The sequence below is a fragment of the Pelmatolapia mariae genome, linkage group LG10_11, assembly GCF_036321145.2.
Source record: "Pelmatolapia mariae isolate MD_Pm_ZW linkage group LG10_11, Pm_UMD_F_2, whole genome shotgun sequence".
Lineage (NCBI taxonomy): Eukaryota > Metazoa > Chordata > Actinopteri > Cichliformes > Cichlidae > Pelmatolapia > Pelmatolapia mariae.
Genome location: NC_086236.1, coordinates 34,212,222 through 34,237,973, shown reverse-complemented (window position 1 = coordinate 34,237,973; position 25,752 = coordinate 34,212,222). Strand labels below are relative to the sequence as shown.

At 40.3% G+C, this 25,752-nt stretch overlaps 1 protein-coding gene across 1 annotated transcript; it reads right to left on the bottom strand.

Annotated features, from left to right (window-relative positions):
• On the bottom strand, positions 1-23,804 carry LOC134635379 (von Willebrand factor A domain-containing protein 5A-like). Its single transcript, XM_063484765.1, is given in 17 exon segments — positions 1-89; positions 180-303; positions 691-845; positions 11,824-12,044; positions 12,786-12,889; positions 12,965-13,004; positions 13,006-13,103; positions 16,343-16,457; positions 16,533-16,612; positions 17,080-17,224; positions 18,150-18,238; positions 18,319-18,494; positions 21,940-22,054; positions 22,138-22,304; positions 22,622-22,844; positions 22,934-23,136; positions 23,762-23,804. Coding segments are annotated over 17 exon segments (2,178 nt in total). The 3' UTR covers positions 1-9.
• Positions 23,805-25,752: the final 1,948 nt, after the last annotated feature.

The following is a 25,752-nucleotide window of genomic DNA, read 5'->3' as shown; positions in this document are numbered from 1 at the left end:
AGAAAACCCTCAGAGTCCCAGAGCTTCTTTCTTCACGCTGCAACCCAGCAGGACATTTCCAGCATCCACACACTCTGACACACACATTGCTAAAAACACAAAACACACAATGATTATAGAAATTGATATGGGGGGAAAAGCTGACTATAGCATTTTATTTTCATTGTGATGATTACTACCTTTGTGAGCTTGGAGCCATGAGGCAGCCTTCACAGCCAGAAGCTCCCACTCGTCCTTTGCATCCATCTTGAAACCATGAAGCCAGATCAGAGCCAGGATGGTGGCCCACACTTCACTGCTGGCCTAATTCATCAAGTGAAAGACAATCAGATAAAACAGGAAACGTGAAAATCATCATCTTAATTTCTGCAAATAATATAATAATATAAATGTAAAATAAGACAGTGATATACTTTAAGAACTTTTGATGATGAAAATGATTTCTGCTGCTTTGTGGTTACTGGACAATATCAGACTTTAGTGCAGCTCAGTGGTTGCTCATGAGTGTGAGTGTCTGATATACAGATGCTTATTTTCATGCAGCAAGAAGGCCTACAGTTAGTCTGACTTTATTTCCATTTGTTTTCTGTTGTGTTGTAATTCTAGTTTTCATTCAGATCATGCTATGGAATTTGTTATACAGTATCATACATTTGTGTTACTATTTCAACAGGCAAAGCAACAGCTCACCTTTTCAGGCTTTGACTTTTCCACCTCCTCGTTGGTCTTTCCCAGTGCAGCAGCCAGAGCTGGATCAAGCAGCCAGCAGCCAGACGCCTCCTGCAGGGAGACTAACTGCAGCAAAGGGTCTCTGGGTGGCTGTTCGGGCTCAGCAGCTGGAAAATCTAAGATGAAATAAAAACAAAACCTGATTATGGTGCTAGATGAGACAACATAAAGTGTATATGACTAACCAATGCACAAACCATTACACCTTAAACTGTTAGAAATAAAGCCTTATTTGATTCATTTGAATATCTGTCAAAAATGTAACGTTAAACATAATTACCAAAGCAATTCATGTGACAAATTGTGTATTTACAACAGCCTAAAAACTGACAACACCACACACCCCAGCATTAGACTTTATGAATTGAACAGGCGGAAGTTAGTCGGATTTTAATGAATAACTTTTGAAAGTAATCAACCTGATCAGATGAATACTGACGAAATGATGTTATATAAGGTCTTGTTCTCATGCTTTATAATAAAAATATGTGGCCAATATGCTAAATCCAAGAGGTCAGAAGACACTAAAGCAAAGAAAACTTGTTAACAGTAAATCCTCGCTTTTATCTGTTTTATTATTTTATTATTATTGTTTTATTATTAAGGGTCCTGGGGTCTTCACTAAGATCTTCAAAACTTCACTGTCCCAGTCCTGGATCCCACCGTGCCTAAAGTCAGCCACAACTGTCCCACTGCCAAAGCGTACTAACATTAGCAGCCTCAACGACTACCGACCAGTTGCTCTAACACCTGTTATAATGAAGTGCTTTGAGAAACTGGTCCGACGTCACATCATAGCATAGCATAGCATATTTATTTATAACGCACTTTACATGCAACAATGTTGACCAAAGTGCTACAAAAATAAAACAGAGAGAAAACAGTTTAAATTACATATAAAATATCTTAAAATTAAAAATAATATAATTAATAAGAAAACATATTAAGAGACATCAACAAGTCCTGCTGTGCTAAAAGCCAAGGTAAATAAATATGTTTTAAGACATGATTTAAAAACAGATAAGGAAGGTGCCTGTCTGACATGTAAAGGCAACTCATTCCACAATTTTGGTGCTGCCACAGCAAACGCCCGATCCCCTCTGAGCTTACGATTAGTCCTGGGCACACTCAGGAGGAGCTGGTCTGCCGACCTGAGGGACCGGGAAGGTATGTATGGATGAAGAAGCTCAGAGAGGTACAGAGGGGCAGCATTGGACAAACATTTAAAAACAAATAAAAGCAGCTTAAAATGGATCCTAAAATGCACAGGCAGCCAATGAAGTGAATATAAAACTGGGGTGATATACCAGTTAAAAGGCGTGCAGCAGCATTCTGAACTAGCTGCAGTTGAGAAACAGAAGATCGACTCACCCCAAAATAAAGAGAATTACAGTAATCCAGCCGAACGGTTACAAAAGCATGGATTACTGTTTCGAATTGCTGTCTCGCAAGAAAGTGCTTAATTTTGGCCAGTTGCCTCAGATGAAAGAAACTAGACCTTACAACCAACCCGATCTGGCTTTCAAGCTTAAGCTCAGGATCCATTTTAAAACCCAGATTAACAATCTCTGGTTTACAGAATGATTTCAGGGATTGCAAATCAACACACAGAACAGCAGTGGAGGCAGGTCTGAACACCATTACTTCAGTTTTAGAATCGTTAAAACAAAGAAAGTTTACCGCCAACCACGACTTGACGTCCTCCAGACATGTTTGCAAACGATTTACAGACGACCCATCTTTCTTTTTAAGAGGAACATAAATCTGGCAGTCATCTGCATAACAGTGAAAAGACAGTCCCTGTTTCCTAAGAATTGAGCCCAATGGAAGTAAATAAAGCGAAAACAGGATAGGGCCCAGAATGGAACCCTGTGGTACTCCATGAGACAACGGAGCACGGGAGCACTCACAGTTTCCTAAGCGAACTGAAAAGGTTCGATTTGTTAAGTAAGACCTGAACCATTTCAGAGCCACACCTGTTATACCGACACACTGCTCCAAACGCGAGATTAAAATTTCATGGTCTACAGTGTCAAATGCAGCAGTTAAATCGAGTAAAATGAGAATGACACTTTCACCAGAATCACATGATGATATCATTAAAAATTCTTAAAAGTGCTGATTCAGTGCTATGCATTGCTTTAAAACCAGATTGAAAAATCTCCTGAACACTTTGTGCATTCAAGTATGGGATCAATTGGTCATATACAATTGACCATGTCCTGCCTGCCACCCACACTCGACCCGCTCCAGTTCGCATACAGAGCTAACAGATCAACTGAAGATGCCATTGCTACAACGCTCCACACCACCATCTCTCACCTGGAAGTGCATGGCCGTTACGCCAGGCTGCTCTTTGTTGACTTTAGCTCTGCTTTCAATACGATACTCCCGGACAGACTAATAGTTAAACTGCTGGAAATTGGACTTCCTTCTACCACCTGCTGCTGGATCAGAGACTTCCTCTTAGACCGTGTACAGAGAGTTAGAGTGGGGCCTCATCTTTCCTCAGCTCTCAGCCTCAACACTGGCTCTCCACAAGGCTGTGTACTGAGTCCCCTACTGTACACTCTGTACACACATGACTGTGTAAGTACCCACCCAGACAACGCAGTCATCAAGTTTGCAGATCATACCACCATGGTGGGGCTCATCTCTGGGGGAGATGAGACGGTGTACAGAACTGAAGTTCAGAGGCTGTCAGATTGGTGTGTAGATAACAACCTGGACCTCAATACCAACAAGACAAAAGTCGACTTTAGAAGGAAGTCTGAGCTGCAGCCTGTCAGCATCAGTGCGTGGAAAGGGTCTCCAGTTTCAAGTTTCTGGGTGTGCACATAGACACAGACCTCCAATGGAGCTCTAACATCTCTGCGGTTTTAAAGAAGGCCCAACAGCGTCTCCACTTTCTGAGAATCCTCAGAAAAATGGACCTGAAGAAGGAGCTGCTGACCGTCTTCTACCGCTGCTCCATTGAAAGTGTGCTGACATATTGCATCGGTGCATGGTTCTCCAGCTGCACCACAACACACAGGAAGGCACTCCAGAGGGTCATTAATATGGCCCAAAAAATCACTGGACATCCTCTTCCCTCCCTGAAGGACCTGTACAGCACTCGCTGTCTCAAGAGGGCACGCAGCATCCTACGGGACTGTACACACCCAGGACACCGGGTGTTTAAGCTCCTGCCGTCTGGCAGGAGGTTCAGGCTGCTGAGGTCCCAGACAACAGACTCAAGGACAGCTTTTATAACAGGGCAATAGCTCTAATCAATGCAAATAGCTGACCTGATTGGCTACCTCCCTGGACTTTTTTGGGGGGGAGGTAACAACGGTAAAAACAATAACAATAATAATATTTATATTTATAACAAGGTGCAATAATAATTAATGTGCAATAATAACAGTGTGCAATACACATACACTTCTTCTTCTTTTTTTATTACTAAGTTAATATACTGTGTTGTGTTGTTTGTGTTGCGTTGTGATGTGTCGTATCGTGTCGTGTGTTGTGTTATATGTAGTGCCGATGTAGGACAGTTTTCCAATTTCATTGTACTACTGTACTATGTATGACTGTGCAGTGACAATAAAGAGTTATCTTATCTTATTAGAATATTAGACTAATAAATTATTCAGCAGGAGAAAAGTGGATCTTCTGTCAAAAAGGCATAAAGTAGAATCAACTGCTACCACCACCAGCAGCTTAACAGCTCAACATTGCTCATTTGCTGTTGTAGTTTACTGTTTATGTCACGTATTCTCAAGATTGCTGTAACAATTTCTACATGCAGTAGCTAGAATATAGAATAATAATTTGCTCAACACCAAAAATGTATTGATATATAGGGTGCCTTGTCCTTGATTTTTATATATTGTGACTGTCGTCTGTCTTAAACTACACTAATAACGGCTTATTACTGAAATCGCATCCATCCTTTTGCACTTTAATAAATATAGTGAGGTATTTTTCCCCAGAGGCACTGCATAATCACTCTGTGATTAAATCTGTCTCAGTTAAGGTAAACGACTGCAGAGACAGCGTGGGGTTATTTCTGTATTTCTGTGTCCATGCAAGATGACTGCAGCATGGAAATACAAAAGATTTTTTCCTCTGAAATTCTCAGTCTTACACAAGGCACTCCTGTTGCTGGTTATTTAGGGGTTAAAATGACCATAGCTTACCCTGGCATTCCTCACAATATCTTCAAGGTAAAGTATGCTGACCACGCCACAGTCGTGTATCTGGAGTGACAGTGGGCTGGGGAACTGTCGCTTACTGTATTTACACAAAACACACATCTTTGTTTCTTTTCTGTTTAGTGTTTCACTTACCTTGTGAAGCTTCTGAGGAAAAAAGTTCTAGATAAAAAAAAAAGAGAAGAAATAAAGACATTACAACAAATCTTTATTATTATGAACTTGTTAAAATGTAAAGTTTTTAAAAATGCAACTTTTTACACACTGACTTAGAGCACATTACAAGTGTTTAAAACGAGTGAGTCATTTAAAACTATAATTAAAATCACAAAAAGATACAACTTTGAATATTAATGTTGGAACTGTATCCTCGCCCAGAAATTAAAATTCATGGTTTGAAAAAAAAAAAAAGAGTATGTATACATGTATACATATACATGTATACATTTGCGTCTGTGTTTTTGAAAATGCATGAAGATAAAGATATGTTGTTGTGCCATTTAATTTTTACTTACTTTTATACAGACGATCACCAACTGTGAAGTAAAAACAAAAACGAAAGAAAGAAAAGGGAGTCAAGATATTTCATAAGAATGTGTTAAAGAGAACAATTAATGGACTGACTTTTTCTAATTTATTTGGATGAAATACAAATACTGCAAATAGTATTTAAAATGTCTGATATCTTCCTCCAGTCAGTCTGGTTGTTCTGTTTTCATGTCCTAACTCTTCAGTCATTAGACAACTTGTTACTCTCACCTCCCTGACTTGTCTGCCAGTAGTTTCCTCACCACTCCTCGCCTGCATCCTGTTCTCTTATTGGTTGCTGAAGTATTTCTACCAGTTGCTCACCATCCTCGATTTGCACAATTGCCTATTTCCATTGTTTTCTAGTCTTAAGCTTTTTCATGTTAGTTCTTTTCCTATTACTTGTCCATCCTGTCTGCCACGTTTGATTTAGCAGTTAAGTCCAAATGATTTGAAAACAAAATATAAATGAAGCTACTGGATTCTGATTTTACTGCTGAACCTTACAGCTCATTATAAGCAGTCTTTCAAGTCTATGTGGTGTTCAATAATATTCGGAATATATCAAAATGTTGTAAAAGTTCAACCTTCTTCAGTCACCACTTTAAGATACTCTCTGTTAATATGTTAATAATGGCAAACAAAGAAATACAGACGAAGCATTTTACTTTCAACATTTCAAATGTTCAAAGAGAAATGTGTTGGTTTGTTTACATTTATTTTTAAACATATGTGCTGTTCTGCCATCCAGCTTTTACTTATACTTACCCACTGACTAAACTTCTGGAAGGTACCAACTGTGAAGTCAAGAGTTAAAAAAAAATGAATTAGGGTTAAAACATTTAACAAGAATTTGCTAAAATAACAACAAAAGTACAGATTTTTAATATTACTGTGGTGATATATAAATACAACACAAATACTACAAACAGTATTTTAGGTTTATCTTAGCAGTCTAGTTTTTACATCCTGCGAGGACCTGTAACTCATTCAGAAATTACATTCCCAAATACATTAAGAAGGCAAGTGGAGATAATGTCCCCAACTAATAAAAGCAAAATAGTTTACATAAAATGTAAAACACAATTTCATTTATTTGGACTTTTGACGTATCATAATCTTATTTGTGTTATTTTATAGCTCTGAAGTCCTGAATGTTGTAAACTGTAGGAAATAGTAAACACAGTCAAATCCTTCTATGAATAAGTGTAATCAAACTTTTGACACATAATGCAAATTTTTCTTCTACTCCCACTTATTGTTGCATACTCGTAGTATACAATAAATAATCTAAAATACTGGATTCTGATATTATGTGGTGCCTCAAAACTCATAACAAAAATGTAAAATGTAAATATGTTCAATTAAATTATAAATGTTGCAAAATGTTGTACGAACCTGATTTTCTTCATTTACTGATGTAGCATGCATCCTGTCTACCAAGGCAAGTACTGCAGCTACACTACATACAGTATTTAATATATAAAACTTCAAGTTAAAACAGAAATATTTAGTTTCTGTGCCTTTATTTGCATAGCTGTGTATGTGTGTGTGTGTTGATTTGTCATTCAAATTTTACTTACTTATGGGCAATGGAGCACTCGTTTTGCCTACAATGAAAGAGTCAGATCTTTCTGGTATCTGAAGTATAACAGCACCAAGTTGATGTTATTTTGGTGATATAACACAAAGACAAATACTACAATTGGGTTTTAGAGCTTCCTCTTTTCAGTCTGGTTTCATCTCCTAACTCTTGTGTCATTTCAAGACTTTTTCCCTTTCACAGTTCTCTCATCTCTATTTGGTCACTGCAGTATTTACACCACTTGCTCATTACACTTTTTGGGGGTCAGATTTGTGAAATTACCTAGTTCTATTGTTCAACAGTATTTCGTTTTTTTCCACAGTTTATTTTGATTCCTTGAATCATGTGTTTAGTAGTAAATCTCACGTTTTGTTTAACTGCCATCCCTTTTAGGGAGTCGTACTTTAGGATCCACTGAGCTGACTCTAGTATATTCTGCTCTTCACTATATCAAAAAATTGATATGCAAAATACAACAAAAACCTGCTGACTGTAATAGTATAACAGTACACTCTTATGCTTTTTTGCTCTTAACATTTTCATTGTGCTGATTTCACTCACAGTCAGGTAAATGTTTAAATCTGTTAAATCTCAGGGACACAAGCACACCTCCATGCACAAACACAGTTTCCATCACCTTTCACTCAGCTTTTTACTTACATAGTTTATATGAAACATAGGATTCTGAACAGGAGTCTAATGAAGCTGTAAGATGAAAAAAGGAGCTAGAGTATGAGTTCAGGACAGGTTAGTATTTATAGACATGCATAGAGGGTTAGTATCTTGTACTACCATTCATCTTTTTAACTTTCTAATGCTACTGACATGTGCATTAGAAATGTGCTTTGAACCATCTCTGATGTTGTCCTAATCATGATAATATTCCTTTTATTTATGATCAGTGATCTTTATCTTCAGAGCTGTGGGGGACACTTTTAGTGTTTGCTTTAAAAAAACAAAAACCTCACAGGGTGTTGGAAGATTTCTCTGCACAAGAGGTCCAAGAGGAGCATTGCTTTCAGCTTAATGAAGCTTTCATTTGCTGCATCTGTTCATTCTAGTTTGTTCAAATAAGCTCTCAAGTGGATCAACTACTCTTGCGCTGTTCGGCAAAAATTTGCTGAACCACAACATTAAACCTAGGAAGGAGCAAAGTGCAGCCATGTCCTTTGGTGCAGGAGCTTCAGAGATGGGAGTCAGGTGGACTGGGTGAGGACATAAGCCCTTCTTTGAAATGACGTCCCAGGAATGGAATATGTGTCTGCCCGAATGAACCTTTACTGGAATAGATCTGCGGACCAACATCCTTCAGAGGCCTGAGAACAGCATGCAAACGTTCATTGTGTTCTTCTTTAATGCGTCCATTATTACGCTTTTATTAGGTTCCCCCAGATCCACGCAAAGTCTCAAGTCACCTTTACATTTTCTTGCCACCACTAGAGGACTCAGCCAATCGGATGCATCCACTGGTTCAATGATGCCTGCTTGGAGCAGATGTTTCAGTTCGGCTGACACCTCTTTGCATATGCTGAGTAGCAGATGCCTCAGTTTTTACTTCATTGTTAACCTGAACTTTGTGAATGAACCCTTTAACACATCCAAGATGGTGGGCAGAAACAGAATCAATGTTGTTCACCATGCATGTCTGTTTATACTTTTCCATCTGTAATATTAATTTTGAGTGCTTCATATGATCTTTAACTATGTAGAATAATCCTGGCACTTTTTTGTCATCATCTGTCAGCACTCTCTTCTTTATCTGCCTAAATAAATACTGATCCATATGCGATGGGTTATGGTACACATCCATTTTTAAAAGTCCCCCATTACTGATGGTGTGGCAGAGGTGTGGCCTGTGGCTTAGCTGCAGCTGCAGGGGAGGGGTGGGGCAGCGAGCTCAAGGCGGCGGTGCCAGGAAGGCTGGAGGGACAGGTGGTGATGATTGTCCTAACGAGGCTTTTCCTTTTTATAGTGAAGCCGGAGACCAGAGAAGCCAACTGTAAAGTTGGTGGACGGGGTGCCGATATGTGTGCAACTTCAATAAACCCTCCTGAAAGTGGTCCCAGTAACAGTGTGTTGGTTCCCAGTCTTTACAGATGGAAATCTCAGTCTAATGCCGGGCTCACACTGTGCGATTTTTGGCCCATTTTGAGCCGATTTTTGAGTCGTGCGACCGTTTTGGCGATCAGCCCGATTTTGGCCTTCATCGTGCGTCGTGCATCGTGTAGTATACGTGGGGTAACGAGAGGCGATTAACACCTCACGACCAGCTCCCGATCATCAATCGCTTGCTCGTGAGGATTTCAAACCTGTTTGAAATCCTCGCGACCGTCGTGAGGGTGTCACCGCAGCTTCTCGCACTGCGCACGCGCAAACACAAATGTCAGCGAAAAAGACGGCGCAGCACGGGAGTGCAGCGTGTGATCTGGACACAAGCGATGGAGGCACAACTTGTAGAACTATGGCAAGCTCACCCGAGCCTTTTCGATGTGGCCTCACAAAATTATCACGACCACAACAACCGTGAAAATAGTTGGATTTACATTGCTGCTCAATCACAGCTGCCTGATCAATGTTTTTAATTAGCAATTTAGCAAAGTTGATGGTGGTGGTGTGCGTGTCTATGTGAGTGAAAGACAGAGAGGGAGAGGGAGCGACAGATTTTCTGTTATAACCTTCATTTTATGGACGCACAGTGTGAGCACTCAGGTCGCATCAGAGCATCGGGCCGTATAGTGTGAGACCCTGCATCGTGACCTGTGAACTTCTAACCCCTGCGAGTCAATCGTACAGTTTGAGCAGGAGCTGAATCGCGCGACTGAAAAAATCGCACAGTGTGAGCCTGGCATAAGGCTAGCTGCCCTAAGATTTGATTTTCAGCCAGGTGTCACCCACACACCTATACCAATGGCCCAGTGGTGTTCCAGGGTAGAATGACAGACACTTCTTTTACACTTCCTCAATATAAAAATGGGCTGCAGTGGGTGAAAGTGGGGAACCCATGTTTCTTCCTGTAGTACTGACCCTTGTATGCGAATCCATAATGACATCTTTCACCTTAAACAAAATCCAAGGAGTTCTGGATGTGGTGTGGCTGTGGTGTTTAGGGCTGACTAACAATTTGTTGAAGACCAAAGCCAGAAACTATGAGGCTGAGTTGATCAAACAGATAGTGGGTCTTAAAGGTACACCATGTTTATGTGTCTTCTTTGAACCCTACAGACTTTTCGTAGCTTCTACTGGGTATCACCTGCGGTATGAGGTCAATGAGCTTTCTGGGATTTCTTTATCTGGATGACTAAGCATGCATCAAGATCTTTTTAATAAAATTCAAAATAATAAAAACCTAATTTAAAAAAAAGATTGCTGATTTTTATAAAATACACTGCCCTTTTGTGTCTCTCTGCACTTTACATTACCATTGTGGTGATGGCATTCACACTCACCTATATGTACAATATAAATCTATTAAATCTCAGAGACACAAGCATGCCTCCATGCAAAAAAATAGTTTCCACTGCCATTCATTCAGGTTTGTACTTACATGTTCTATATGCTGCTCCTCATGAAAAGCAATCCATTGCCACTATATAGGATGAAAAAGACGTGATATCATAGACTGGCAGATGTGTGTTGTACTTCCATTCAGCTTTTTACTTTCTAATGCTCTGTGGCGAACACATTAGCCTGTAGGCATCTACTGCTTCATTAACTTGTTAACCAATAAGTTGTGCTTTGGTGTTCCTTGGACTAACTCTGATATTCTCCTCATAGCATCATAATAGTATTCCTTTCGTTGATGCTCAGCTATTTTTAGCTTCAGATGTTGGTGACAGTTTTAGTTTTGCTTTTTTGTCCTGGTGCAGCCACAACAACCTGGTGCTGAATGCCCAGAAGACAGTGGAGATTATTGTGGACTTCAGGAAGCACACAGCCCCACTCCCCCCCATCATCCTGACTGACACCCTCATCACCTTTGTGGACTCATTCCACTTCCTGGGTACCACCATCACCCAGGAGCTGAAGTGGGAGCCTCACCTGCGTCATAAAGAAAGCCCAGCAGAGGATGTACTTCCTGAGGCAGCTGAAGAAATTCAACCTGCCAACATGGACGATGATACAATTCTACACTGCAATCATCGAGTCCATCCTCACCTCCTCCATCACCGTGTGGTACGCTGGAGCCACTATCAGGGACAAACAGAGACTGCAGCGTGTTGTGCGCTCTGCTGAGAAGGTGATTGGCTGCAGACTCCCATCTCTGCAGGACCTGTACACCTCCAGGACACTGGGGCGTGCAGCTCGGATCACAGCTGACCCTTCTCACCCTGGACACAGTCTGTTTGACCTGCTCCCCTCAGGCAGGAGGCTCCGGTCCATTCGCACCAGAACCTCTCACCATAAGAACAGTCTCTTCCCCTCTGCTGTTGGACTCATGAACAATAACCATATGACTGTTCCCACCACTAACACATGACCCTACACTGTGTTCACTGCATCATTCCATGTTTGGCACTGATCACCACCTGCACTCATGTATATATCTATCTACTTAGCACTTTTAATTCTTATTTTTATGTTTATTTAAGTGTTAACCGACAGTATGTTTGCACTAAGTACCACAGCAATTTCCTAATGTTGTAAACCTGCTCAACATTTGGCAATAAAACCCTTTCTGATTCTGATTTTTTTAAAAATAAACTGGACGGGGTTTCTCATTGTTATTCTGATTCAGTAAAAGGACTAGCTGTTAGAATCCCTGACAATGAAAAAAAAACTCACGGGCTGTTGGAATATTTCTCTGCACAAGAGGTCCTTGGATCGCCTCTCCATCGTCTTTGTTGACAGCAATGAAGGCAGTGAAAGAACTGCTCACTTCTGATTGGACACTGAGCTGCACCACCTTCTCCTTCACGCCTCCATCTTGCTGTCCTCTGTGCTCTCTCTCCTCCATCTCCAGGGAACAAATCAGAGTCCGAGCACCCAACCTGTGGACTGTTAGTCTGCAGATAAGAAGGAAAACACACAGAATTCTAATGCTTGTCATTGTTAATACCGTGTTATTATAGGATATTAGTTTACCAGTCATTTTACTGTTTTTAACACCACTGTGTCCTCTTCGGGGTCACACAGTGATGAACATGTAAAAAGGCAGCATCTGATGCAGTCAAAGCAGTCCCTCAGTTGCAGTTTAGAGTCCAGACTGGAACAACTCAGTTTATCTTTCTTTATGGCTGATTAATAAGTGGGGACCAAGTGAATCGTACAGTGATCTGACAAAAAAAAAACGATTAGCTCCTCTGATAGTGCCGTATGTTTACATTTGTTCTCATCTTGTCGGATACTTGAAGTTATTCACTGACTCAGTCAAAGGACATTTACTAAAATCTCCCCCCCAAAACAGTGGTTCCATTGGAGCATATGCTAGAACATCTATAACCATAAAGATATCTTGAAAAAGTTCAGAGTAAATATTTCAAGCCTTTTTTGCTTTAGCTTTGATGATTTTAGTTCATGAAAATCAGAAAACCAGTAGTTTGTGACACTCTGAACTCTCGCCTTCAGCCATGCACCAACTACATGAGGAGAGAGGTTAATCAGCAGAGCTCTTCACAGGTGGCACAGCACCTAAAACCATTCTGCTCCACCTCTCCATCCTACCAACCACACACCCCTGCTGTAATTAGTTTCAATTCATGGTCATGACCCACAGAGCACTGTGCTCTACATTAAACATGTTGTACCCAGTGTCCTCTGCAGGTCTGAGACTGAAGTGCAGCTGGTTCTCAGAGGGATGACCTGCCAGGCTGTACTTCAGCGTCACACAGCCCTCTGCTGCCTCTGAGCTCTGACACAGAATTACGGTGTTAGAAGTCACATTAATTACTGTCATCAAAACAACATCAGAGGCTGCTGCTCCTACCTGTCCAGTGAGCTGGGCATAAATCAGTGACCTCTGACCCTGGAGAGAGGACAGTGACAGACACTTCCTTTGGTAAATCGCATGTGACTGAGATGTCGACCACAGCTGGCTGCAGAGCAAATCGCAGTGACTGCATCACCTGACAACAACAAGAATTAGAAAACAATTATGCATTTATGTTTATTTGAAATTATGTCTTCTGTCCAAATAATAACATCTAGAGATGGCACGATACCACTTTTTAATGTCCGATACCGATTCCGATATCATAAATTTGGATATCTGCCGATACCGATATGAATCCGATATAGCGTATTTTGTAATCAATAAAACTGTTTTTTATAAATATCTTGCTGCATTTTGTATAAGTTCATACTCAAGTTTAAAAAACAAGAGACTGAAGCTACTCTGTTATACCCATATGCAAAAAATACACTCCACCGAAACATTTTATAGTTCAGCAACACTGATCAATCTAATAAACTTAAACCTACACCATCCTCCCTATTCTGGTATTTTAAAGAGTACTTACCTACCTAACTAATAGGGTTGCCAGCTCCCAGCAAAAATATTAGGGAACCACCCCCCGCCCTTAATCAATCTAATCAACTTTATTTAATGCAAGTGTAAAACAAATGCACAGAAATCAATTATTTTTCTACAATAATTAAATAGATTCAACATCTTTCTTCAACAGAATTGCAGACTGCACAGATGGTACCTTCCCAAAGGAAAAAGTACTATAGCTTACTAGGGTGAATATAAGCAATGTTCCCTCTAAGCTGCGCACGTGCGCAATTGCGCACTGCTGGCACGGTCTCTGCGCACAGAAAATCTGTGTTGCGCACAAAAAAAACTTACCTGAATTGAAATTAAAATTAATACTTCAACAATCCTGTTTTGCAGTGTTAGTCAGTGAGTGACTGGCTGCTCCCATATGGGATTAGAACGATGCCACCTTATCCAATAGTCCAGCCAATAATGCGTATATACGCAGCCAATCAACGTCGTTGACAGGCTATGATAGCGTCCTTATGTGCCGACACCGGTGTTTAAGCTGGCAAAGCGGCGTGGCTGATGTGGAGTGAAGCCACGTTAACGACAACGTGTACAACCATTGGAGATGTGAGCAGGACAGACGGAACAATTGACAGAAAAAGTGTGGACTTTATACCAGTTTTTAAATTGTGTTGATAGGCCACGTAAAACCAGAGTTGTGATTAAAAAAAAATATGCAATGTTTGGTTTTCTTCCTGAATACTGTCGTTGTTTATATTTACTGCGGGAAGAAACGGTAAAAACGGCGTTTTATAAGGAAAACGCTCGAAAGCACTCTACGCCTGTGAGCAAAAACAAACCCCACCTCCCTCTCCCTTTCCTATTCGTCCAAAAAAGTACCATGTCGACCAATCCAAAAATGATATGGCAACGTGGCATCTAGTTGTTAAGAAACGGGGGGAAGTTTTAAGAGTGACGGCGTGTTTTGAGATGTGAGAGATTTGAGACGTTTAGCGCAAATCTTGTGTAGTTAGTGTGTAGTGTAGTCAATAGTTTTGTTGTGTGTGTCAGAACAGTGAGGCGACTACTGAATGTTACAGGGGTGATACATCTCCTGTTGTCAGGCCTGCAGGAATCAGGCTGTTGTTCTCCTTTATCTCATAGTGGACAGAAATTATTTTTTGGAGTGGCACAAATAATTTGTGTGGCATCAAATTTGATGCAGAACAGCTGATTGTTCTGTAAATAGTTTGAAATGTTTATTTAAAAATGCCTTGGCTGCATTAAAAAAATAGCTGCAAAAAACTTTGTTATTTGCCAAACTGAGTTACTTTTTTGAAGAAGTAACTATATAATTAATTGCCCAACATTGGTCATTATATACTGTATTTTGCAGACAGAGAGTTACAGGACTCTCTCCCAGACCACAGACTCATACTCATAATACAAGTCAGAGCTTTATAAAAAAAAAAAAAAGAAAAAAAAAAAGAAAGTTGTGTTTTCAAAATAGGAGTTCAAGTTATTTTTTACTTCCAATAGTGTTAACATACTACACAGGTCAATGACTAGATTTTTTTTTTAAATTTTCATTGTAAGTGAGCTAAAGCAGTTAATTAAAAGTAGTCTAACATAAATGTAAATGCTGTAATTTGATTAGTTTAATAAACCATGTAACTTGGATGGATTCGATGCTGGCGTGACCACAGTGCACACGTCTGATGTCGCTCACAGTGGTCCAAGGGATCGCTCAGGGAGTTTGTGTGTTCACTCAGACACGTGAAAAATTAGAGGGAACATTGAATATAAGACTTATTAGTTACTATATACAATAATGGATTTCTATACATGTAATCAGATGACCACTTGTGTTGTAAGATTCAGATAATTATTTATTCAAAGTTTTTAAATGACATAACAAAGAAAAATATTTCTTTGTGCCCCCCTTCCCTTCCCTTCAACTCATTCATGTCACCTAAAAGGTAAACCTGTTTCTCCATCACCTGTTCAGCTCTGTTGATTCAGTAAGGACATCTCCTGGTTTCATCTTCATCTTTCCCTCTCACCACATATCCAAACAGATATCATGACCAGCAGCTTTACAGCTGTGGCTCAAGCAAACCTCAGCTGATACTAGAAAGTAATATTAAATAAATTCTAACAACAGCTGATCACGCTTAAACGTGCTGCTGTTGTTTATCCGCTGGTCTCCTCTTTCTAGCGCAAAGTGGGCGATAAACAAACAACAAAGACGGGACTTGCGACAGAAAAGCCGATCAGCTGATCACTGATCAGTTTCATGTTTGAAGTAATAACAGGAGAGGAAGGGGGAGTGAATGAGAGAAGTAGATGCAACTGCGCAGCAAAGACAGAATAACTCCAGCTTTGTGCCTATTTTTTAATTCTAGCTGAAGTATGGGACAAATGGCTTCCTTTTCACCTCAATATGGAACCAGTCCAGCTGTGGCTCAATATATCAGTTGTTAAGCTTAACGTGAAAATACTATGCAAACATTTAGGGATGAACTTACACACTTGCTTTACTTCTCTGGGATAGTTTTCGCCGAGATGAAATGCCGCGGTTAGGAAGCATGTAGCGAGCGAGGCTCCAACAGACCGCCGACAGGTCTCGCAGACAACAGCCGCTCTATCACGTGACGCATACTGCTCCGATGCGCCGAGCTGGGTTACGCCAAGTAGCGCATTTTGTGAGGTGATTTTGTGATACTTCGGATCAGATTACATTTTTTATTTCTCTCCGATATCCGATCCAGTAATTTAGGTCTGTATCGGACCGATACTGATACGTAATATTGGATCGGTCCATCTCTAATACCATCATATTGCCTTTTTAATAATTATTATTATAACTTATCGTCTTACTTTTGGTTGCATCCTGTCAGTCCCTGTGATGAACTGAGCATGACCTCCTCCTTCCTTGGCCATCCCCTTGATGAGAGCAGAGCTGGCCCCTTCGCCAATCCCAAAAGAGAAATACCTGCAATACAACAGCTGTTTTTAAAACACACAGGTTTGGTACGCAGCACATGTCATCATCTTTTTGCTGTTTTACCTGTCTGAGCCTGAGTTCTTCTTCACCAGATCGATCACTTCTTTGGTGTTCTCAACCTCTCCATCAGTAAAGACAAACAGCTAGAGAGGAGAGTTTACATGCAAGGCCAAATTATACAAGCTGAAAGTAATGCACATACACCAATCAGACATGACATTATGACCACCTGCCTAATATTGTGCTGGTCCCTCTTTTGCTACCAAAATAGCCCTGACCCATGAAGGCATTGAGTCCACTAGATCCATGAAGGTGACTTGTGATATCTTTAAGATCCTTTAAGTCCTGTAAGTTGTGAGGTCGCGCCTCTGTGGATCGGACTTGTTTGTCCCACAAATGCTCAATTGGATTGAGATCTGTCAAATTTGGAGACCATATTTTAACCATATTTGCTTTGTGGCAGACCAGGAACACCCAACACTGGCTGCAGATATCATGGTGAATTAATTTACCTATCGGTTTATTAATATAAACTCACACACTGTGTGTGTGTGTGTGTGTGTGTGTGTGTGTGTGTGTGTGTGTGTGTGTGTGTGTGTGTGTGTGTTACCTGTCTAGGCTGATTTTGAATGCAGGGTTGGCTGTAAATGTGTTTGAGGGGCTTCAGGATCTCCGTTCCTCCAAGATCAGCCTCCATCTGCTCAACTTTCTTCAGAGCCTCCTCCATGGTCTTCTGGCTGTACTCCACACTCTTACTGCCATGAGATACACATAAGTGTCACAATACTGGCTCTCTGACCCAGTGTTTGTGTTTCAGTTCTTGGTTTAATATTCTTTGATTGTTATTCCTGGTTTTGGTTATCTTTCGTTTGTGCTTAGTGATCTTAGTTCTTCCTCCCTTTGTATGTTTCTTGGTCTGTGTTTAGTCTCTGCCCCCATGTTTTCTCTGTGCCTGTCCTAGTCCCCAGTCGCATGTCTAATCACCCTTGTCTCCATGTTCCCTCTGTTACCGAGTCAGTCACGTCTGTGTGTGAAGCCCGTGTCTCTGAGTCTGTGTCTTTGCTTATGTGCCGTGTTTCCTCTTTCCTGCCGTGTTTAGTCCGTGTCCTATGTCAGTGTATCCTGCTTTGCTTCCTGTGTCTTGTTATGTCGGATTAGCCCCAGCTGTGCTTCTCTCTTGTTTTCCTGTTCCCTCATTACTCCCCGGTGTATATAAGCCCTGTATTTTTCTCTGTTAGTTGTCGTTTCCTCCGCATTAGCTGTGAGTCATGTTAGGTGATTCTTCCTAGTTTGAGTTTTTGTTTTATTTCTAGTGCTCATATATTGTGTTTCTCAGTTTGCTTTTGCCAGTGAATAAAAGCTGCTGCCTTCAAGTTAAATACTCCATCTCAGAGTCCTGTGTTTGGGTCCAACCACTACCTGCCACACAGCAAACCCTGACAATAAGTGATTGATGGCTGTTTAGCACTGCCAAATTCTACACTGTAATTTAATGAGTTTCACTCATGCACTTTCAAAACTGCCTTTTAGAACCATAACATAACAACAGCTTACCTAAATGAGCTGTAAGTATTCTAGAAATGAATTATCTGGTGTAACTAGGGCAGATATCTTATTACACACTTTACACACAAGTGACATCATTGACTGAAGCACAGTTTTTTGGACTGAGTCACTCACGAGAAGATGTGTTCATAACTGGACCCAAAACTGTAAATGTTGAAATAGCAGCCCATTGGTAAGCTCTTCAACAGGAGGAGCAGAGTATCCTTCAGGGAAGAGGGAGAAGATGATGAGGCCACTGTGTGAGAGGAAAGGTTTTATAACTCTAACACCACATCATAAATACCCTGGCACTGCTGATCCGAGATTCCCACTGCTCACTGTTATTGGTAGCATAGTCCATACTTCCAGATCGATCCACTAAGAACACAAACTCTCCACATGAAGCCATTGAAGACATAACAGACTGGGTGAACTCAGGGTACAGACTCACCATCACCATTGGGTCACCCATCAGAGAGTCTGAAACACGTGAAAGGACAGAAAAATGTCAAATTTACAATTTTTTTTTTTATATATTCCAACTGTTGGGGTACCTAACAGTGTTTTCAGTATTGTACCTTTATTTTGTGTTCTCATCTTGGTTTACAACTGTGAGGGTTTTGCTTTCTGTTTTACATTTCTATTCCTCCAGTTCATCTTGGTTTGTGATTTTGTAGTCTTAAGCTTTGGTTCCAGACTCCCTCTGTTCTGTGTTTACTTTGAAGGTCCGTGTCTTATGTTAATGTGTCTGGTTTTGTCCCAGCTGTATCTCTCCCTCCTGTCTTCCATTCCCTGATTGCCCCCTCTGTGTATTCAAGCCCTGTGTTTTCCTTTATCTGTGTCGTGATCTCCATTATCCCATGCTGTGTGCTCCGTCCGTCTGCCTGCCAGTTTAGTTTCTGTATTCCCAGTTTAGCCAATTTTCTGTTTTTGTCATTTAGTAATAAATCTTTGTTTTTAAAGTCTGAACTTTTGAGTCCATCATTCCTCCTTTCCTGCCTGCCTGCACACAGCCTTCACATGACACCAACATGTTTGTAGTTGTGGTTTATATTCACTTATCATGTAAATTCATGTAAATAATTGTCATTTGGCTTTGGGGGGGGGGGGGGGGGGGGGTTGAGGGTGAATAAGAATGCAGTCATCTTTGGTGACATTATTTTTGACTTTCTCTAATTCACACAGGGTCAAAATTATGCAAACAGGTTGAGATATGACCAGTTTAAGCATGATGTTACTACAGACGTGAACAAAATTGTTGGTACCCTTTGGTCAATGAAAGAAAAACTCACAATGGTCACAGAAATAACTTTAATCTGACAAAAGTAATAATAAATACAAATTCTATAAATCCTAACCAATAAAAGTCAGACATTGCTTTTCAACCTTGCTTCAGCTGAATTATTTACAAAAATGATGGTACCCACAACTTAATATTTTGTTGAACAACCTTTTGAGGCAATCACTGCAATCAAACGATTCCTGTAACTGTCAGTGAGACTTCTGCACCTCTCAGCAGGTATTTTGGCCCACTCCTCATCAGCAAACGGCTCCAGTTGTTTCTGGTTTGAAGGGCGCCTTTTCCAGACGGCATGTTTTAGCTCCTTCCAAAGATGCTCAATAGGATTGAGGTCAGGGCTCATAGAAGGCCACTTTAAAATAGTCCAATGTTTTCCTCTTAGCCATTCTTGGGTGTTTTTAGCTGTGTCTTTTGGGTCATTGTCCTGTTGTAAGAGCCATGACCTGCGACTGAGACCAAGCTTTCTGACACTGGCCAGCACATTTCTCTCTAGAATCCCTTGATAGTCTTGAGATTTCATTGTACCCTGCACAGATTCAAGATACCCTGTGCCAGATGCAGCAAAGCAGCCCCAGAACATAACCGAGCCTCCCCCATCTTTCACAGTTGGCACAGTGTTCTCTTCTTGATATGCTTCATTTTTCCGTCTGTGAACATAGAGCTGATGTGCCTTGGCAAAAAGTTCAATTTTTGTCTCATCTGTCCACAGGACATTCTCCCAGAAACTTTGTGGCTTGTCAACATGTAGTTTGGCATATTCCAGTCTGGCTTTTTTATGATTTGTTTTCAACAATGGTGTCCTCCTTGGTCGTCTGCCATGTAGTCCACTTTAGCTCAAACAACGACAGATGGTGCGATCTGACACTGATGTTCCTTGAGCATGAAGTTCAGCTTGGATCTCTTTAGAAGTCTTTCTGGGCTCTTTTGTTACCATTCAGATTATCCGTCTCTTTGAGCTGTCATCAATTTTCCTCCTGCGGCCACGTCCAGGGAGGTTGGCTACAGTCCTATGGATCTTAAATTTCTGAATGACACGTAGTCACAGGAGCATCTAGCTGCTTGGAGATGGTCTTATAGCCTTTACCTTTAACATGCTTGTCTATGATTTTCTTTCTAATCTCCTGAGACAACTCTTTCCTTTGCTTCCTCTGCTCCATGTTGAGTGTGGTACACACCATGTCACCAAACAACACAGTGACTACCTGGAGTCCTATATATAGGCCCACTGACTGATTACAAGATTGTAGACATCTGCGATGCTGATTAGTGGACACACCTTGGATTAACATGTCCCTTTGGTCACGTTATTTTCATTCTTTTCTAGGGGTACTGTCATTTTTGTCCAGGCCTGTTTCATGAATTTATTTTTTAAATAATTCATTTGAAGCATGGTTGAAAAGCAATGTCTGACTTTCAATGGTTAAGATTTATAGAATTTTTATTTATTATTACTTTTGTCAGATTAAAGTTATTTCTGTGACCATTGTGAGTTTTTTTCTTTCATTGGCCAGAGGGTCCCAACAATTTTTTCCATGTCTGTACCAGTTGTAGTCAATCATGATCGCAAATGAGAAGTTAACAGGCCTTGGCTTTGTCAAGTTTAAAGAAATTGCAGAACCTTAAGCACCACTCAATAAAAGATTTAAGTGAATGTATGTACTTAAGCTACACATTGGTACGAAAGCTGGACATTGGTATGAAAGAGTGTTTGTCCCCTTCCTGAATTCATAGTTGTCTCATGTCTCAGTTAAGGTCAGAGTTCATGATTCAACAATTCAAAAAAAAAAAACTGGTCAAAAATGGCATTCACAGGAAAGTTCAAGGAGGAAACCACTGCTGACAAAAAACAACACAAAGGCTCACTGTGGTAAATGGAACCATGAATTCTACTAAAACATCCTGAAGGAGAATATCTGGACATCTGTTTGTGACATCAAGCTGAAACACACTTGAGGTTCTGCAGCAGGACAATGATCCAAAACACAACTGCAAGTCCACCTCTGAATGGCTTAAGGAAAAAAATGAAGACTTTGGAGTGGCCTAGTCAAAGTCCTGACATAAATCTGATTGAGATGCCGTGACATGACCTTAAAAAGTCAGTCAATCACTTTATCACACAGGGCAATGTAGGTTTGGATTTTTTTCCCTTTCATATGTCTGTGAAGGTTTCCCTTTCATATAAAACACGTTCATTTAGAAACTATATTTTTTGTTTACTTCTGTTGTCTTTGTCTAATATTTCAGTTAGTTTGATGACCTGAAAGTGTGACAATCTAAAAAATCTAAAAAAAAAAATTTAAAAAAAAAGGAAATCAGGAAGAAGGAAAACACTTTTTTAGACCACTGTAAACTTTGAACCATGTATGGATTAGAGAAAATCCAAAATACATTCAAACTTATGCAAGCTTATCAATTCTTATTTTTCAAATTCATTAAAGATCTATGCTGGACAATAAATCCACTCTGTAAAAAACAGTTCAAAGATCATTAAAAGTCCAAGATTACCATGACAGTCATGCCCACAACCAGTGTATGTTTCTGATCACAACTATAACTCCTGAGCTGAAGAATATGGATAATGATATTTTTTACTAAAAAGCTAATAACAACACTAATGTTACTCACCTGCCTCAGCAGAGGCCTGTCCTGCCTCCACCACAGCAGTGGGCTGGTGGGCGTCTTTGTAATAAATCAGCAGTTCAACATCTCTGTCAAACTTGTGTCCTGCAGCCAGCTTGACCTGCACACCACAAACACATTCATATTTATTCCTCAGTAATAAGTAACAACCACACACAGCAGACACATCAGCACTCTACCTACCGTGGCCTGGGTTTGATCAGTGTTGAGGTACTGCAGAGGGTCCAGGGAACAGTTGGACTCTACTTTAGAGACTGGACAAGGAGAGGACACTCGGGCGGAAAAAGACAGACTGTAGGGCACCAGAGAGGCTGGAGCAGAAGTCACCTGGACACCTGCACCTTCACTATCTGCACACAACATCAGGTAAAATATGCTGTAATTAATGAGGCTGCTTACACTGAAATCCTTTACGTTACTAAGAACCTCAAAACAGTTACCTCAAAGTGCTTTATACTCTAAATGCTGCAATAATACAAAGAAACCGCAACATGACCCAATATGAGCAATAATTTGGCAACAGTGAGAATGAAAAACGGACTTTCAACAGAAAACCTCCAACAGAACCAGTTTCAGCCATCTGCCATGACTCGTTGGTGTTGTGGTTTTTCATTTTCAAAAGTGTCATTGAAGCATTTCTGGTCCAAGTATTCTGAAGTTGTCCAACCCTGAGGTTGATATCGAGGGCTGAGCACAGCAGGCAGACAGAACCTCAGACCATCATCAGCCTGTACAGCCAGCTCAGTGACGTACTCCAACCTGATGGAGGCGCTCTCTCCTGGAGGCAGACTGCCCACACTCAGAGAGAATATATCTGGACTCTGATCACTTTCCTCCAATAGGCAGGCCTGCTGACCGGAGCTCAGAGCATCATCATACTCCTCACGAGCCTGAAGCACAGGTGACACATGTCAGTGACATTCACTGTGTTTATTTTGAATCTCACTTATAATCAGGTTATATTTACTGTCCAGCTCACCTTCTGTTTCTCCTTCACCTCAGCTACAATCTGTGTCTGTCCAACCTGGGCACTGAAACGACAGACAGCAGCATCTCCAGGCAGAGGGAAGACAAAAACAGCCTCTAATGGTTTGTCCTCCTTGTTCTCATAGTTCAGAGTGGAGACCACTGTAGCCACATGGTCCCTCACCTCAAGCTCCACCTCAATGTTCTTCAGAGGAACTGACAGAAACAGAACAATCATAAATGCATAAAACATACAGATGTTTTGCAAATGTTTGATTCACAGATTGTTTCTTGTGTTACATTTCAGCTACACAAAAGCCAACCATTAAACCAAGATGGTAATTAAACTTGACTGTCCAACAGGGTCACAAAGTTTTATTTATTTTTTATTACTTGTTTTTTGCTTTTCATCCATCAAATTTCTTCTGTGCTTTTGTAGCATAAGGATATACTCTGCATGACTCATAGCCATATGCAGCAGCAGCCCACTGTCCTGGATGCATATGGTCAACTTCACAAATTTGTAGAGGCTCAGCATGACTTGGTACCATCCTGATATCTTCACCAGTCAGTGTGGGAGACTCACAAGTTTTTATTATTTTTACTTTAGTCAGTAGAAGTTGAAAATGGCCATGAAGCTCGATGCAATTCTTATGTAAGAACAAAGAGCAATTACCATCCAGCTATTGAGATGGGTCTGTTGAGTACAGCCTCAGTCATGGTAAAGTAATTGTATATTATTATGTGCCACTACAAATGAAAAAAGTCTTTACATTTGAATATTAGATGAATGAAAAGAGGCTGCAGAGAAAACAGAAGCTTCTTTATTTTCTGTCAGTACCTGGTTCCTTTTGGACAGTTAGCAGACCACAGCAGTTCATCATCGTATCTGTGAAACAAAAACATTTAAGGACTTAGTGTTAAAATAAACTTCATAGCTCCTGTACATTATGGGAACTCCTTAGCATTATAAAACATTAAACAGCAAAAAAATAAACTTTGTATTTCCAGTTTAATCTCATTGGATAACATCCTGGTAATGTTTGAATTGATGAACAAATTTTAATGATCCGACTTCCAGTATAATAATATTATAATTGCTGTAAATACTTATTGGTTGAGGGTTAAAATGTTCACCTAGTTTTCCTCTGACACGGCTAATAACCAATGACAACAGGATCTCCCCTCAAATACCCAAGTTAGAACCAACCATTACTTTCACTCTCTTGTTATCTTCTTCCTGTCATCGGCCTCACTTAGCCATACAGACTTTGTTTATGGACTCGCAGAATATACTTTTATATTACTATCCTGTAATTGTATCGGGGCGATCGTGGCTCAAGAGTTGGGAGTTCGCCTTGTAATCGGAAGGTTGCCGGTTCGAGCCCCGGCTTGGACAGTCTCGGTCGTTGTGTCCTTGGGCAAGACACTTCACCCGTTGCCTACTGGTGGTGGTCAGAGGGCCCGGCGGCGCCAGTGTCCGGCAGCCTCGCCTCTGTCAGTGCGCCCCAGGGTGGCTGTGGCTACAATGTAGCTTGCCATCACCAGTGTGTGAATGTGTGCGTGAATGGGTGGATGACTGGATATGTAAAGCGCTTTGGGGTCCTTAGGGACTAGTAAAGCGCTATATAAAATACAGGCCATTTTACAGGCCATTTGTTATAAAATCGTTGAATCATTGAAATAATTGAAATATACACATAAATAGCAAGCCAAGAAATGTCATCTCTCCAGCATCAACTGGGTTTAGGTTGAGGCTTCCTCCTGATAGGAAATATCTCGTCTATGCAGCCTGGAGCACTGTACAATATTTTCTTCACCAGTTTTTCACACTGAAATTTGTTTCTCATTAACCCTCTGGGGTCGCCGGACGTGCCGGCACGTCAAAATCACATGACCAATTTAACCCTCTGGGTTTGTTCAAAATTACTACCCTTTCAGCTTGTTCGTGGCCAAAAGTGGCCACCAAAAGATTAGGTCTGTAAGTTTTATTATTTCTCTGTTTTTTTTTGCCATTTTTTCTGCATAACATTGTTAACTAACATCAGTTCTTTCCATAAATATAAGATAGTAATTACTTTTTACATTTTTAACCCTTTATACACCATTTTTTTGCACTCTGCACCAGTTGGAAGATAACCTCAAAACTGACAATTTCATATATTTGCAGTGCCACTCAAATTTCTTGTATTATTAATAGTAGAGTCTGGGGCATGTAATTGATTCACATCAACACTGATTATAATGCATTGTTATTTTTGTGCAGGGAGAGCAAAAACATTAAAACTCCCTCTCAGCTTGTTCGTGGCCAAAAATGGCCACCCCTTGTTTACGTTTACAAAATGCTATAAAATTCATATATATTAAGAAAAATTTCCACTTTTTTTGACTTGATTTTTTTAGATTAGCATCAGGGCTGTTCATTTTTTTCTAAATAATACATGCCATCTGATTTATTTTCTAACCATGATAAAGGTTAGATGCATAGCAATAATTAACAGCATCAATGACTTTTATGCAACATTGTTTTTTTCTGCAGTGGCAGAAAAACCAAAAAACTCCCTCTCAGCCTGTTCGTGGCCAAAAATGGCCACTCCTTATTTACATGTACAAAATACTATAAAATTATTATATATTAAAACATTTTTCTACTTAGACCAACTTGATTTTTTAAATGAAAACCAGTCCTAGTCATGAAAACCAAAATATAATTCAAATTCAGAAATTATACCCTTTGAATACCAGTCAAATTATATATTACTACTTGTACTGTTTTTGGGGGGAAAATAGCAATAAAGTTCAAATTTTTTCAGCATTTGAATAACGAAACCT